Source organism: Delphinus delphis, chromosome 1 (assembly GCF_949987515.2).
Source record: "Delphinus delphis chromosome 1, mDelDel1.2, whole genome shotgun sequence".
NCBI classification, from domain to species: Eukaryota; Metazoa; Chordata; class Mammalia; order Artiodactyla; family Delphinidae; genus Delphinus; species Delphinus delphis.
In genome coordinates this window covers 130,100,841-130,115,850 of record NC_082683.1, presented here as the reverse complement: position 1 = coordinate 130,115,850, position 15,010 = coordinate 130,100,841, and the positions used below count along the sequence as shown (strand labels likewise).

Sequence of the window (15,010 nt, the reverse complement as noted above, 5' to 3'; positions counted from 1 at the left end):
TAAAAGTAGAGTGCCTTCCCAAAGGACAAGGAAATAGGCAACTCTACTTGAGTCTGATAGACACAGAAGTCGTGGAGTAAGGGAGGATGGGAGTGTGGAAGAGGTGTTAGATGTCACTACAGTTACAGTGCAAATAGAGGGATGGCCGGATACGAGCTTTATCAGGATAAACTATTTAAGAAAATGACAAATAGACGTAAATTTCTGCTTTGCTTTTAGATATGGAGCTTAAATTTATTCATATTCATTCAGTCACACTCATTCTCTCTCCCTCTCTCCCGGCACCCATCTCTGTCTCTCTCTCTTGGTCCCCTTCCCCTCTCCCTCCACCACCTTCCCCATTCAACTGTCTGTCTCTTACACATATACAAACAATATATTTAATAAATGTTCTTTAAAAACAAAAGCATTTGAAAGTTTGAACTTGATCCCTAAAAATAAAACTGACAATCCCAGCCTATTTTTAAAAGTATATCTATATTTTGGGTGGGGGGCAGCCTTGGAGTTAGTATCCTTCAGGTCTAGCTTCAGCAATATAGCCAAGGTTTTGATTTTTAGTTAGTTCATGTGTTACATGAAAACAGTAGACTAAACCTACAAAATACCAGTCCAGCTGAGTAGAATCAAAACTGACTATCTGTGAAGACTAAGGTCAGATATAATAAGCTCTTATGGGATCTCAGATACTACCTCAACATGAAAGTGACTAAAAATGAATCCCTGTGAAAACAGAAAAATGGTTGCTAACAAAATGAGTGAGAAAGTAATGGGAAATAGTTATAATCCTTTGGAAAGTGGAAATTCAACCTTCTCTTTCTGGTTTAAAGATGAAATGGGATCTATTTAGCATGTTTAATTAAGCTTCCCTTGGTATTTCTCTTTCTTCAATTAATGTATTCATTATTACTAGCAGCAAGCAGGGTGAGCACACCAAATTAGCAAAAATGTCAAAGATTTTAAAAATGAGAATATCTAAACATGTATAAAATATAGCTAGACAACAAATACCGATTGACATTTACACTGCAGAGAAAAAAGGAAGTTCACACATAGACTTATAATGGTGTTTTGCTTTGAAGGATAAGGCAATGCATGTTTTTGAAACACACCTCAGTGAAGTGTCAATAACAGGGAGTGAAGGCTGAGCCTAGATTGATGATATTGTAAAACATAAGATATATGATAAAAACATACTTTGGAAATTATAAACAATAATCACTGGTGGCTACTAATGACTTCAGTGATGGCAGAAAAACTTACAACAATAAATTATAGCTTTGTTAATGCAAATAAATATAATACTAATAATTATAATAATAAGTTGGGTAACAGGGACCTAGCTGTAACGTTAGCAGTAGTTGGCCATCACCATAACTCATCAAATATAGAAAATAAATAAACTGGAGTTGAGAAGCAATGCTCAACAACACACCATTATATGCTACTTCCATCAGATAAAACAGACATAAACAGACTAAAAAGTATAGATAACAGTTAAATGTGGCAAAATAATTAGTATTTACCACTTTCTGTTTTTAATATATGTAATTGTAAGTTTATATCATTTAATTTTTCCCAGCTTTATTGAGCTATAATTGACATACAACATTGTGTAAGTTTAAGGTGTACAAAGTGATGATTTTACTTATTTATATATACATATATCACCTCACATAGTTACGATTTTTGTTTTTTATGGTGAGAATTTTTGTCTTTTTTGTGGTAAGCAATTTTCAAATATACAATACAGTATTGTCAACTACAGTTACTATGCTGTACATTACATCCCCTGAACTTATTAATCTAATAACTGGAAGTTTGTACTCTTTCACCACACTCACCCATTTCCCACATTTCCCACACCTGGCGACCATCAACCTCCTCTGTCTTTTTTTGTTTTTTTAAATCTTGTGGCCACGCCACAGGGCCTGTGGGATCTTAGTTCCCCTACCAGTGAGCGAACCCATGCCCCCTGCAGTGGAAGCATGCAGTCAACCATTGGACCACCAGGGAAGTCCCAACCATCAACAAATGTTTTTAGTTTCCACATATAAGTGAGATCATACATGTCTTTCTCTGACTGACTCACTTCACTTAGCATAAAGCCCTCCATGTTGTCACAAATAACAGAATTTCCTTTTTTATGGCTAAATAGTATTCCTCTATATGTACATACCACATTTTCTTTATCCATCCATCACTCAATAGACACTTAGATTGTTTCCATGTGTCACTATTGCAACTAATGCTGCAATGAATGTGGGGTGAAGACATCTCTTTGAGTTAGTGTCTTTGTTTCCTTTGAATAAATACACAGAAGTGGAATTGCTGGATCAAATGGTAGTTCTATTTTTGACTCTTTGAGGAACCTCCACACTGTTTTCCACAGCAGCTGCACCAATTCACATTCCCACCAACAGTGCACAAGGGATCCCTATTCTCCATATCCTCCCAACACTTGTTAATTCTTGTCTTTTTGATGATAGCTATTCTAACAGGTGTAAGATGATATTTTGTTGTGGTTTTAATTTGCACTTCACTAATGATTGGTGATATTGAGCACTTTTTCATGTACCTGATGGCCATCTGTATGTCCAGAAAAAAAGTTTTCAACCTTTCACCATTGAGTATGTTAGCTGCTGGCTTGTCATATATGGCCTTTCTTATGTTGAGGTACGTGTCATCTATACCCAGTATGTTGACAGCTTTTCTCACGCATGGATGTTGAATTTTGTCAAATGCTTTTCTGCATCTATTGAGATGATTATATGTGATTTTATTAATGTGATACATAACTTTTATGACTTGCATATGTTGAACCATGCTTGCATCCCACGGATGAATCCCATTTGATCATGGAATATGATCCTTTTAATGTGTTGTTCAATTTAGTTTGCCAGTATTTTGTTGAGAACTTTTGAATGTCATCTGGGATGTTGGCTTACAGTTTTCTTTTCTTGTAGTATCCTTCTCTGGTTTTGGTATCAGGGTAAAGCTTGCCTTGTAAAATGAGTCTGGGAGTTTTCCCTCCTTTTCAATTTTTCTGGAAGAGTTTGAGAAAGATTGGTACTAATGCTTCTTAAAAATGTTTGGTTTTAATGTTTGGTAGTATGCACCAGTGAAACCATCTTGTCCCAGGCTTTTATTTGTTGGGGGAGTTTTGATTCTTGATTTAATCTCCTTACTTGTTACTGGTCTATTCAGATTTTCTATTTCTTGAGTCTTGTGTGTTTCTAGAAATTTATTCGTTTTTTCTAGGTTATCCAATTTGTTGGTGTATAATTTTCACAGTAGTCTCTTACGATCCTTTGTATTTCTGAGGTATCAGCTGTAATGTCTCCTCTTTTTAAATAATTTTATTTATTTGCACCCTCTTTTTTTTTAGTTAATCTAGCTAAAAGTATATAATTTTGCTTATCTTTTCAAAGAATCAACTCTTAGTTTTGTCAATCTTTCCCATTGCTTTTCTATTCTCTACTTTATTTATTTGTCTTATAGTCTTTATTATTTCCTTCCTTCTACTAACTTTGGTCTTAGTCTGTACTACTTTTTCCAGTTCCTTGAGGTGTAAAGTTAGGTTGTTCATTTGAGATATTTCTCTTTTCCTGATGTATGCATTTGTCACTATAAGATTCCCTCTTAGAACTCCTTTTGCTGTCTCCTATAAGTTTTGATATGTTGTGTTTCTATTTTCACTTGTCTCAAGATTTTTTTTTTCTTTCTGCGATACGTGGGCCTCTCACTGTTGTGGCCTCTCCCGTTGCGGAGCACAGGCTCCGGTCGCGCAGGCTCAGCGGCCATGGCTCACGGGCCCAGCTGCTCTGTGGCATGTGGGATCTTCCCAGACCGGGGCACGAACCCATGTGCCCTGCATCGGCAGGCGGACTCTCAACCACTGCGCCACCAGGGGAGCCCAAGATACTAGCAGCAAGCAGGGTGAGCACACAAAATTAGCAAAAATGTCAAAGATTTTAAAAATGAGAATATCTAAACATGTATAAAATATAGCTAGACAACAAATACCGATTGACATTTACACTGCAGAGAAAAAAGGAAGTTCACACATAGACTTATAATGGTGGTTCTTTTGGTTATCACTTACTTGAAATATCTTTTTCTACCCCTTCACTCTCAGTCTATGTGTGTCCTTAAAGCTAAAGTGAGACTCTTTAGGCAGTATACCATTAGATCCTGTTTCTTTTTTTCCTTTGTCCAGTCAGCCATTCCACATCTTTTGATTAAATAATTTATCCATTTAAAGTATTATTGATAGATAAGGACTCACTATTAACATTTTACTAATTGTGTTCTTTTTTGTAAATCCTTGCTCCTTGCTTCCGCTCTTACAGTCTTCCTTTGTGATTTGATGATTCTTTGTAATGGTATGCTTTGATTCTCTTTTCTTTGGTGAATCTACTGTTGGTTTTTGCTTTATGGTTAACAAGAGTCTTACATAAAACATCTTATAGTTATAACATCCTATTTTAAGTTGATAACAACTTAACTTTGATAGCATACAAAAACTTCATACTTTTATTTCTTCCCACCTCACACTTTGTTACTGATGTTACAATTTACATCTTTTTTATATATATTGTGATAAAAATTGCTGTAGTTGAGGTTATTTTTAATACACTTGTTTTGTAACTTTTTTTTTTTTTTGCGGTATGTGGGCCTCTCACTGTTGTGGCCTCTCCCATTGCAGAGCACAGGCTCCGGACGCGCAGGCTCAGCAGCCATGGCTCATGGGCCTAGCCGCTCCGCGGCATGTGGGATCTTCCTGGACCAGGGCACGAACCCGTGTCCCCTGCATCGGCAGGCAGATTCTCAACCACTGCACCACCAGGGAAGCCCATGTTTTGTAACTTTTGAAAAAGAGTTGTAAATGAATTATGTACTACCATTATGTATTAGAGAATCTGACTTTAACTGTGTATTTACCATTACCAGTGAATTTTACACATTCATGTTTTTATGATGTTAATCAGCATCCTTTTATTTCAGCTTGAAGAATGCCCTTTAGTATTTCCTGAAAGGCAGGTCTAGTGATGATCAACTCCCTCAGCTTTTGTTTGTTTGGGAAAGTCTTTATCTCTATTTCATTTACAAAGGACAGCTTTACCAGCTATAGTATTCTTGGTTGACAGTTTTTTTCTTTCACTATTTTGAATATATCATCCCACTTCTTCCTGGCCTACAGTGTTTCTATTGAGAAACTAAACAGTCTTATGACTCTGTAAACAGTCTTATATATGATGAGTAGCTTTTCTCTTGCTGCATTCAAAATTCTTTGTCTTCAATTTCTGGCAATTTAAATATAATGTGTCTTGGTGCAGCCCTTTTCAGATTCTAACCACTGAGGTCTTTTGGGCCTCATAAATCTGGAAGTTCATTCTCCCCCTAAGTTTGGGAAGTTTTCATCCATTATTGCTTTAAATAGATTTCTGTCCCCTTCTCTTTCTCTTTTATTTCTAGGATTCCCATAATGTATAGATTGTTTAATTTGATAGTATCCGATAAGTCTTTCTCCACTTTTTTTCTTTTTGTTCCTCTGACTTGTAATTTCAAATGACCTACCTTCTAGTTCACTAATTCTTTCTTATGTTTGGCTGAGTGTGTTGTAGCTCTCTATTGAAGTCATCAGTTCTGTCATTGTATTTTTCAGATCTAGGATTTCTATCTGTTTGACATTTCTATTGTTTTGTTGAACTTGTTTTTTTCATCACTGCTTTCCTAACTTCATTTAGTTGTCTGTGTGTCCTTGTAGTTCACCAAACTTCTTTTAGAGGATTATTCTGAATTCTCTGTCAGATAGTTCATAGATCTCTATTTCTTTAGAGTCAGTTATTTGATCTTTATTAGTTTCCTTTGGTAATGTCATGTTTACCTGATTCTGCATGATCCTTGATCCTCTGCATTGCTATCTGCACATTTGAGTAAGCAGTCTCCCTCTTACAGACATTACAGATTTGCTGTGGCATGGAAAGACCTTCACCAGTTAGCTCAGTTTGGAATAATGCTGGTAGCATCCATGGGAAAAAGCAGGACTTGATCTCAAAGTCTTTAGTTGGGAGAGGCCACTGTTCATGCTCTGAGGTTGGGGTAGGGAGTGGTGGTGACACTGGGTTGGCTCTGTGGTTAGGTGGGCCTGCTGGCTGGGATCCACATACAATCAGGGCCATTGGGTGAACTCGCTGATTGCGTGGGGCTGCTGGCTGTGCTCCATGGTCAGATTGGCCACTAGCGGGGCTCTGCAATCACCTCTGGATAGGCAAGTTCACAGGCTATGTTCCCTGGCAGGGTCTACCATTGGGTAGACTCTATAATTAGGAAGAGCTATGGGCTGAGTTCTGCAATAGGTCCTGGTTGGATGAGGTATCAGGTTGTGCTCCCCACCAGATGGTGCCACTGGCTGGACTCTGTTTAGGTGGGGCCACAGGCTGTGCTTCGAAGTTGGGCAGGACCACAGGCTTGGCTTCATGGTCAGATAGGCTGTTGGCTGTGTTCCACTGTTGGGCAAGATAACAGAATGGGCTCTCTGATCAAGAAGGGCTTCCAGCTATATCACACAGCTGGGTGGGGCTAAAGACTTCGCTGTGTGGTCAGGTAGGGTTACTATCTAGGCTCCTTGACTAGATGAGGCCACAGGCTGTGTTTAGCAATTAGGCAGGACTGTAGGCTGGGCTTCATGGCTTGATGGTACTATAGGCTGGGCTCTGAGGCTGCCCAGGGTGACTCTTCAGGCTACCTGGTTATGCAGGGGCAGAGGCTATGCCTAACAGTTGGGCAGGGCTGCTACCTTGGCTTTCTGACTGAGAAGGGCTGTAAGATGGGATCTGCAGCTGCTCTGGTTCTCTGGACAAACTTCCTAGAAAGTCAGGACTGAAGCCTAAACTGGCAATTGTGTGGGGTCTGTGAATTTGCGTCCCTGCCTGCGCAGGGCAGTAGAACAGGCTCTACAGCCATTATGCCCCACTGACAGAGGATCTAAATCCAGCAGAACTGCCAAAAGCCTGGACTTAATCCCCTGGCTGCACTCTTTTTGTGCCAGATACAAAATAAGACTCTACACTTATAATACAAGGTATTCAATATTCATAAAAACCCTAGAAGGATGATAATATTATTTTCACTTTATATTATAAATGAAGAAACTGAAGCTCAGGAAACTTGCCCAAGGTCATGTAACTTGAAAGGTATTAAACCACAATTCAAATTCACAGTTGTGCTTTTTACTATCCTTTGAAGGAGTTCAGCTTTGAAAGGGCAAAGAAACCTAAGAGAGCTAAATGGGAGGATCAAAAGAGGATTTTTTTTTTTAAGGTAAAATGTCTTGAGTATATTTATAGGACACAAAGAGAAGATGCTGGGTAATGGCTCCAAAGCACTGATGCAAGAATTAACAGAGAACAGGAAAACCTCTTGGATTTATAAGGAAAAAGTGATTTGGGAATACAGAAGGGCTTATTTAAAATATACTAAAACTCTTATTGTAAAGAATCACTATAAGATAACGTGATGTATCTGTCTAGCATCCCATCTCCCTATCATCTGATGTCAAAATCTCCTTTCTTTTAGGAAAACCATTCCATTTTTCAGGAGGAGTTGATCCAGTTCACTGTCAGCACTGAGGTGGACTCAAGACTGGGCCAGCCCAATCAGATACCTTGCCTTTCTGCCCTTAGTAATTGATTCAAGGATGGCAGATTCCCAAGGCAGGCCAACCAGAATCCTTCAGGGTTTTTGTTTGCTTATTTGTTTTGTTTGTTTGTTTAAGTACAGGAGCTATAGCAAAAGATGATCCCTTTTAAATGAAGTTGTAAAACTGAAAGGATATGAAGCCAGGCCAGTCTGCAGCCAGGCTGCCCACCTTGTGGCCTGCCCATATAAGTTAAGGCAAGAAAATTTAAGCAGAACAGAGACACAGAGACACAGATTTCTGACGACAGAGTATGAACTCTGGAATCCAACCATATCAAAAGCATCTCTGCTCTGGACTTCCCAGTTATGTGAGCCAATATATTTCCTTTTTAAGTTAAACTACTTTTAGTTAATGTTACGTCACATGTAGCAGAAAGATTCCTAAATAATATAATGGCACAAATATTTTCACTTATATATACATATAAAGACACTAGGAAGCCTCTATTTTGTTACCTTGGACTCTGTAGAATCTTTATTTTCAGGAAAACTAAGAAGTAGCTCTGCTTCTCATTTCTGATGCCCACTGGTTAAATCTTATCTGAAACTTGTCTTTTTTGGGAGGAAGCATTTAAAGATCTGTAATTTTTAAACCTTATATTATTTTGAAATATGGCACACAGAATAATATATAAAAGTTAAATTTATACTTCAATGAATATACAATTATGAAGTAAAAACAGATTAAGAACTAGAATACTGTTAATACTCCTGAAGATCCCTATGTGTCCTCACCCAGTCATGACTCCCAATTTCTCCTCAGAGAAATCACTGTTCTGATTTTAACAGTAATCACTTCACTGGTATTATTTATATTTTCCATGCATGGAGCATCCTAAAATAGAGTTTACTTTTGTCTGTTATTGAATTATACTAAAATGGAATCATACCAAATGATACCAATAATTTGCTTTCTTACTAAACATTATGTTTGTATGATTCATTCACATTAGCCTACGTAGTGTGAAATGTTTCTTTACTTGCTGTATAGTGTTCCACAAAATGAATATACCACAATTTATCCATTTTAATTTCTAATTATAATTCTAATATTAGACATTATAATAGCGGGCATTTGAGTTGTTCGACTATTATAAACACTGATCCTAAAACAATTTTAATACATGATTTTAGTGTACATGTTCATAAATTTGACTAAAGTATATATCTAGGAGTGGAGCTGCCTGGTATGCATATCTTTATCAGATAAAAGCCAAACTGGTTTCCAAACGAGTTGTGCCTGGTTACAGTTTTTGAAAAAAAACAATACTTTTAAACATTTTGGGTTATCCAAAAATAATGCTTTTTGCAGTTGGAAAGCTTCCATACATGTTGATATTAGTTTACATAGAGTGATTTAACCTTAAAAAGGAGCATAATTTTCTGAAAGTCTAAAAAAGTATATGTTCAATTAAAAAAAAACCTTAAAGCTGCTTGACAATAAATATGTGCGAGAAATATATTGGGGTTAAAAATTATCTAAAATATTTTATATGATTCTTAGAATAAATGAAATATATGAGGACATTATTTATTACACTAATAATATAATGATGATATTACTGATAATTATTACATATTTAACTTCAAAGGCAGATAAACACTATAATGGTTACAAGCAATCTGTGCTGTAACAGTTTTTCCAAACTGTAAATGATAAATTTCTTATAATTCCATCAATGGATATAACAGCATCTATGTGATAAACACTTAATTCTTCCACTGCTTAAACTACTACAAGTTACAAAGCTATTATCAAAGCTTCTGGAAATTTCCAAGCACCAGGAGAAGATACTTATTTCTTAAAACTATCTAGACATGGAAAAACTTTAAAATTCTAAATTTTTGTTCTTGATCCTACTTTCATTTTTGGTCTTTCTTTCCTCTTAGGCAGTGAATGTGAAATATAAATGACCATGGGTGAGGAAAAGACAGCATCCCAAGAAGAAGCAGGTTCTGACAATGATTAATATGGAGTTGCCAAAGGATGTCTGGCAGCAAAAAGAAGCAATAGCTTATGTAACTGATAAAAAATTAGTCAGTAAGACCCTAATAACATATCTCCCTGGAACCCGAGATAGTGTATTTGATGAATTGTTTAAGCTAGAGTGTATTCTTCTACCTATTTAAACCACAGAGGCAAAATTAAATATGGAAAAGAAAAAATTACAGTTACCTTCTCTTATTTAAATTGGTTAATGGATGGGTTGGTCAGTCAATGAAATATGCTGATTAACAGAATTATCACATATACTTTTAATTAAAAATTACAATGTAAGATTTTTTTCATTAACACTGAATATCAGTTCATCTTTCCTCCAGGATTCTGAAGGCATTTCTATATTTCCAGTTATTTTTACAAGCCATGGCAACAACTGCATAGTTCTATTAATGTAGAAAGTGTAGAAACTAAACTGAATTTCTATTCATCTTGTCACATACTTTGGAGGCAATTTTGTTGAATATGTTTACAATGGCCGACTTTCCATGACCCTTGTAATAGGACAGTAGATAATGTAAAAAAAAAAAAAAAATCTGGGTTATTTGAGTTTCCTAGTTATTTGAATCACTGCCTCTCTTTTTTTTCGGGGAGGAAGTATGTCCAGAGAAATATGAACTTACAGTTAACTAAACTTCTGTTAAGTCTCAGAACAGATTTCCTGGAGTGATATTCTTCCCACTGAAGTTTAATCAGTATATTATAATGTGTTTAATGGGGCTACAGGTCTAAAATGCTAAACTGTGACATATTCAAAGATTACTTTGTGGAAGATAAAGCTTCACTATCCATGGCTTGGACATCAGCTCTCGTCAGAATTATCATAATATCTCCTTTTAGAAGAATGGTGGTTATGAAACTTGGTGAACACGTCTATGTCACAGTTTATAGTCTCCAGTCCCCTGTGGTAGGGACCTGACTATTCTAACTACTAGGTGGGTTTAGTAATAGAACAAAGGCTCCAAGAATTTGTGAGTATAAAGTACTTGATTATCACAAGAAATCTGAAGAACATGGGCTGTGGAGATGACAAAAAAAAGGACAGCAAGGAGAAGATCAAAAAGACCATAAACAGATAACGATGCCGCAGAGAAAGAAGTCAAAGTTAAAGTGAATAATCACAATAGAACCACCGTATATTATTAGTATCATTAAAATCAAATGATCAGCATTAGGACCACGAGTCTATTATAATTGTTCTTCGTTTCCAGAATGCAAACCTAAAAGAAATGCTTTTGTTTTAAACGTGCTGGACCTCTCTGCTGCATTTGACATTATACAATGCTGCTTCTCTGTTGAAAATCCAGAAATTCTTCAAGGATTCCTCTTCCTCATCAGTCCTCTAAATATCTGGCATTCCTGGGATCTATTCTGTTCTTCTTCTTCTATTTATTCTTCTTATATGGTCTAATCCACTCTCATGATTTCAGCTTTGATTCCTCCCCCAGTGTCAGTCTCCAGTAAACAGTTGGTTGCTGGACAGCTTTACTCAGATATCCCAAAAATACCACCTCCGCCAAATTTCAAAACAAAATTCATCATCAACTCCTAACCTTTCTTCTCCATTCAATCTCAATGGACGTGTTTTCTGTCTCAGCTCAAAATACCATACTTCATCCAGTCACCTAAGCAAGAAAACTAGACATGTTACCTTTGACCCTTCCTTTGTCAATCCATCCATGAAACCTACCAATTTTGCCTCCTGCATGTTTTTAGATATTTTTTAAAATAAATTTATGTATTTATTTATTTTTGGCTGCATTGGGTCTTCGTTGCTGCGTGCAGGCTTTCTCTAGTTGCGGCGAGCAGGGGCTGCGCTTCGCTGCGGTGTGCGGGCTTCTCATTGCGGTGGCTTCTCTTGTTGCAGAGCACCAGCTCTAGGTGCATGGGCTTCAGCAGCTGTGGCACGCAGGCTCTAGAGCACAGGCTCAGTAGCTGTGGCGCACGGGCTTAGTTGCTCCGCGGCATGTGGGATCTTCCCAGACCAGGGCTCGAACCCGTGTCCCCTGCATTGGCAGGTGGACTCTTAACCACTGCGCCACCAGGGAAGTCCCCTCCTGCATGTTTTTAATTGTTTTTTTCTCTGGGTCTCAACATCTCTCATTTAGATTGATGTTTCCTAACTGGTCTCTCTGCTATTGCTTGCTCCCTTCAGTTCAACTCTCTACATGGATATAATAATTTATCTGAAGTGAACATCTGATTGTCATTCCCTTGCTTCGAACTGATCAATGGCTCCTCATTAGCTTTAGCATAAAGCCCACATTTCTTGACATTATTAAAAAGTCTTCATAATTTGGTCCCTGCCCATATGACCATTTTTACCTCATACCTCTCTCTGCATACAATTTCTATAGCAACAGTAAAGGAACTATCATTTCATACTGTTCCCTTTATATGCTGTGCCCTTTGTGTTTCCATACATTTGCTAATGCTGTTCCTTTTGTCTACCAATCGCTACTCCCTCTCTTACCCAGCTCACCTTCCCCAACCTCAAATATTTATGTCCTGGCAAAGCTACCACCTCCTTTAGAAAGTCTTTTCTGAAAGTTCTGGCAGAGCTGAGTTGGATAATTCTCCTCTCTATTCTCTTATTCTGTGCATCGCTTTCACTTGGCACACTGTAAGTTCCTCTATAGTGATCATCACAAAAATCAGCACAGATACATAAAAAGAACTAAAATAATAGGTACGTGCGTACATTACCTGTGCCCCATCCTAGCCCATGAGGCCTTTGAGAACACAAACGATAAATTATTCGTATTTGTAATCCCACTTCCTAGCCCAGTACTGACAACTGATTCTCAATAAATGTTCTGTTAAATGAAGGTGACTAAGAGAAAAGAGAGTATACAAAAATAAATCACAAAAAAGATAAAAGACTTCCTTGTCACATTCCTTCATCATGGCTCTGGTCCTGCTCATATTTGGGCAGTTACATTGACTTCTTTAATTCTAGAGGGTTCTAGTTAAAAATAACTCCAAATAAGCAATTTATTCCCTACCAGCCAGCAAAATTAATTCTACTGAGAAACTGTCCTGTTCGTGACATCAGATCTCTTACTTTATCACCAAAAGAACATTTTTAAAAAGATATGCCATGTGTAATCTCCATCAGGTCAATGGAGAATAAGAAGGGAAAACAAAACCAAGCATCAAATAAAATAAACTTGGCAGCACCATGCCCTTTATTACATGGAAAATTACTTACATGCAGCAGCAACACAGCAGCAAGAAAAGACTGTCCTTGACAGTACCCAATGTCTTCGTCATAGACAGAGTAGGCCTAGAGAAAAGATGAAAAGAAGAATCATAAACATTCACGGAGTTTAACCTAAGTGCTAGCTCACATCAAGCTGCTGCTTGTTCTTGTCCCTGGCCTGTCCACCACAATTTCAATGATCCCTCAATTTGGATGTGTGAGCCATTAGCACAGTGGGATCCCTCAAAGAGGCTGTACATTTCCTAAAGCAATTCTAGATGTACCATTATCCCCAGGTTCATCTTTAGAATCTGGAATAAAGAGATGCTCAGAGCACCTAAGTTAATTTTTAAAGATCCATTATGGTTTGTGGTCAGGCAAATGAGACTGTGGGAGGCAGAAGCAAATAGTGGAAGAGGGTGGGAATGTTCTACAGTTGATGTGGGAATTCTAATGCACCATACGGGGGAAACCTTAATGCTGTGAGAGTGCAGTGCAGATCCCCTAACCTAACAGGAAAAAAAAAAAAAATCACCCTCTCTAGCCTCTACATGTTCTCAGACACCTTCTAAACTACTCTCGCACTTTCCAGAGGCTAAAGGGTGATTCCTCCCATCTATACCACTAGGGCAAACCGGAAACATTTAGTATTGCCCTGCATTTTTAGCAGAATGGCTGGGAGAGAGCCTCTTGCCACACATGCCACACACTATCACGAAATGTTCTGCCTATTTACCATCTTCAACATCATTCTAACCAGGCTGCTAGTACAGAGCCAGTGGCCCATTCACAGGAAATATAGTATCCCTAGAGAAGCAGCTATCATACCATTCACCTTAATATTCACCTTAGTCTTTATAGGAAAGGAAATCAGGTTGTATGCTTAATACTTCAAACTGCTGAGACTACAATTTTTTTTTTAAAAATACCCTGTTCAAGTTTTTAAGAGGTTGAATCAATTACAGTAGGCAGACCATGCTGATCAAAGACTATAGTATAGGAATTAGTAAGGTTTTGCTGTAAAAGTCCAAATAGTAAATATTTTAGGCTTTGAGGGACACTTACATATCTGTTGTATATTGTTTTTCTTTTCTTAAACAACCCCTTACAATATAAAAACCATTTGTGGCCTTTGTGGATTAAGGGTAGTACAAAGTCAGACAGCATAGGCTATAGTTTCCTGATCCCTGATTTAGAACAACAAAAACAAAAATCATTCAGATGCTCCTACATTTATTTTTAAAAGACAAACACCCCAACTGTGCTGTTTAAATCCTGGACATGTATCCCATTCCATGTATCTCACCTATCTGTTCCCCTCACATTAAAGTGAGGGGAATCTCCATTTAATGCACTATGATTTTGTGAGTATAAAAGTACTCTCTGGGGCTTCCCTGGTGGCGCAGTGGTTGAGAGTCCGCCTGCAGATGCAGGGGACACGGGTTCGTGCCCCGGTCCGGCAAGATCCCACATGCCGCGGAGTGGCTAGGCCCATGAGCCATGGCCACTGAGTCTGTGCATCGGAGCCTGTGCTCCACAACGGGAGAGGCCACAACAGTGAGAGGTCCGCGTACCGCAAAAAAAAAAAAAAAAAAAAAGAAAACCAAAACTCTCTGTCCAGGGCAATGGTTATCAAAGATAAATAGGAATGGTTACCATAGGGAGGGTAAGTGGGGAATCTCCCATATGCCAAGGTAGTCAGAGTACAGGGACTAGAACTCTTTTTTTACTTAAAAAAACTTTATTGAAATATAGCTTATATTCAGTGAAATGCATACCTTTTAATTTCACAATTCCTTTGAGTCATTTATGTAACTCCGTCATTATAGAATATTTCCATCATTCTAGAATGTTCCTCATGCCTCTTTGCAGTCAAACCACCTCCACCCCAGGCCACCAGTAATCTGATTGTTTTCACAATCTATTATTAGCTTTGCTTTTTTTTTTTTTTTTTTGCGGTACGCGGGCCTCTCACTGCTGTGGCCTCTCCCATTGCAGAGCACAGGCTCTGGACGCACAGGCTCAGTGGCCATGGCTCACGGGCCCAGCCGCTGCGCGGCATGTGGGATCTTCCCGGACCGGGGCACGAACCTGTGTCCCCTGCATCA

General features: G+C 38.0%; 1 protein-coding gene across 3 annotated transcripts in view; it reads right to left on the bottom strand.

The window, feature by feature from the left end:
* RABGAP1L (RAB GTPase activating protein 1 like) overlaps positions 1-15,010 on the bottom strand; it is a 682,701-nt gene that overhangs the window by 238,915 nt on the left and 428,776 nt on the right. For all 3 annotated transcript variants that reach the window (XM_060034268.1, XM_060034260.1, XM_060034251.1), the window contains exon 15: positions 12,912-12,986. In XM_060034268.1, the coding sequence (XP_059890251.1) occupies positions 12,912-12,986 (75 nt within the window). The remainder of the gene's footprint in view (positions 1-12,911; positions 12,987-15,010) is intronic.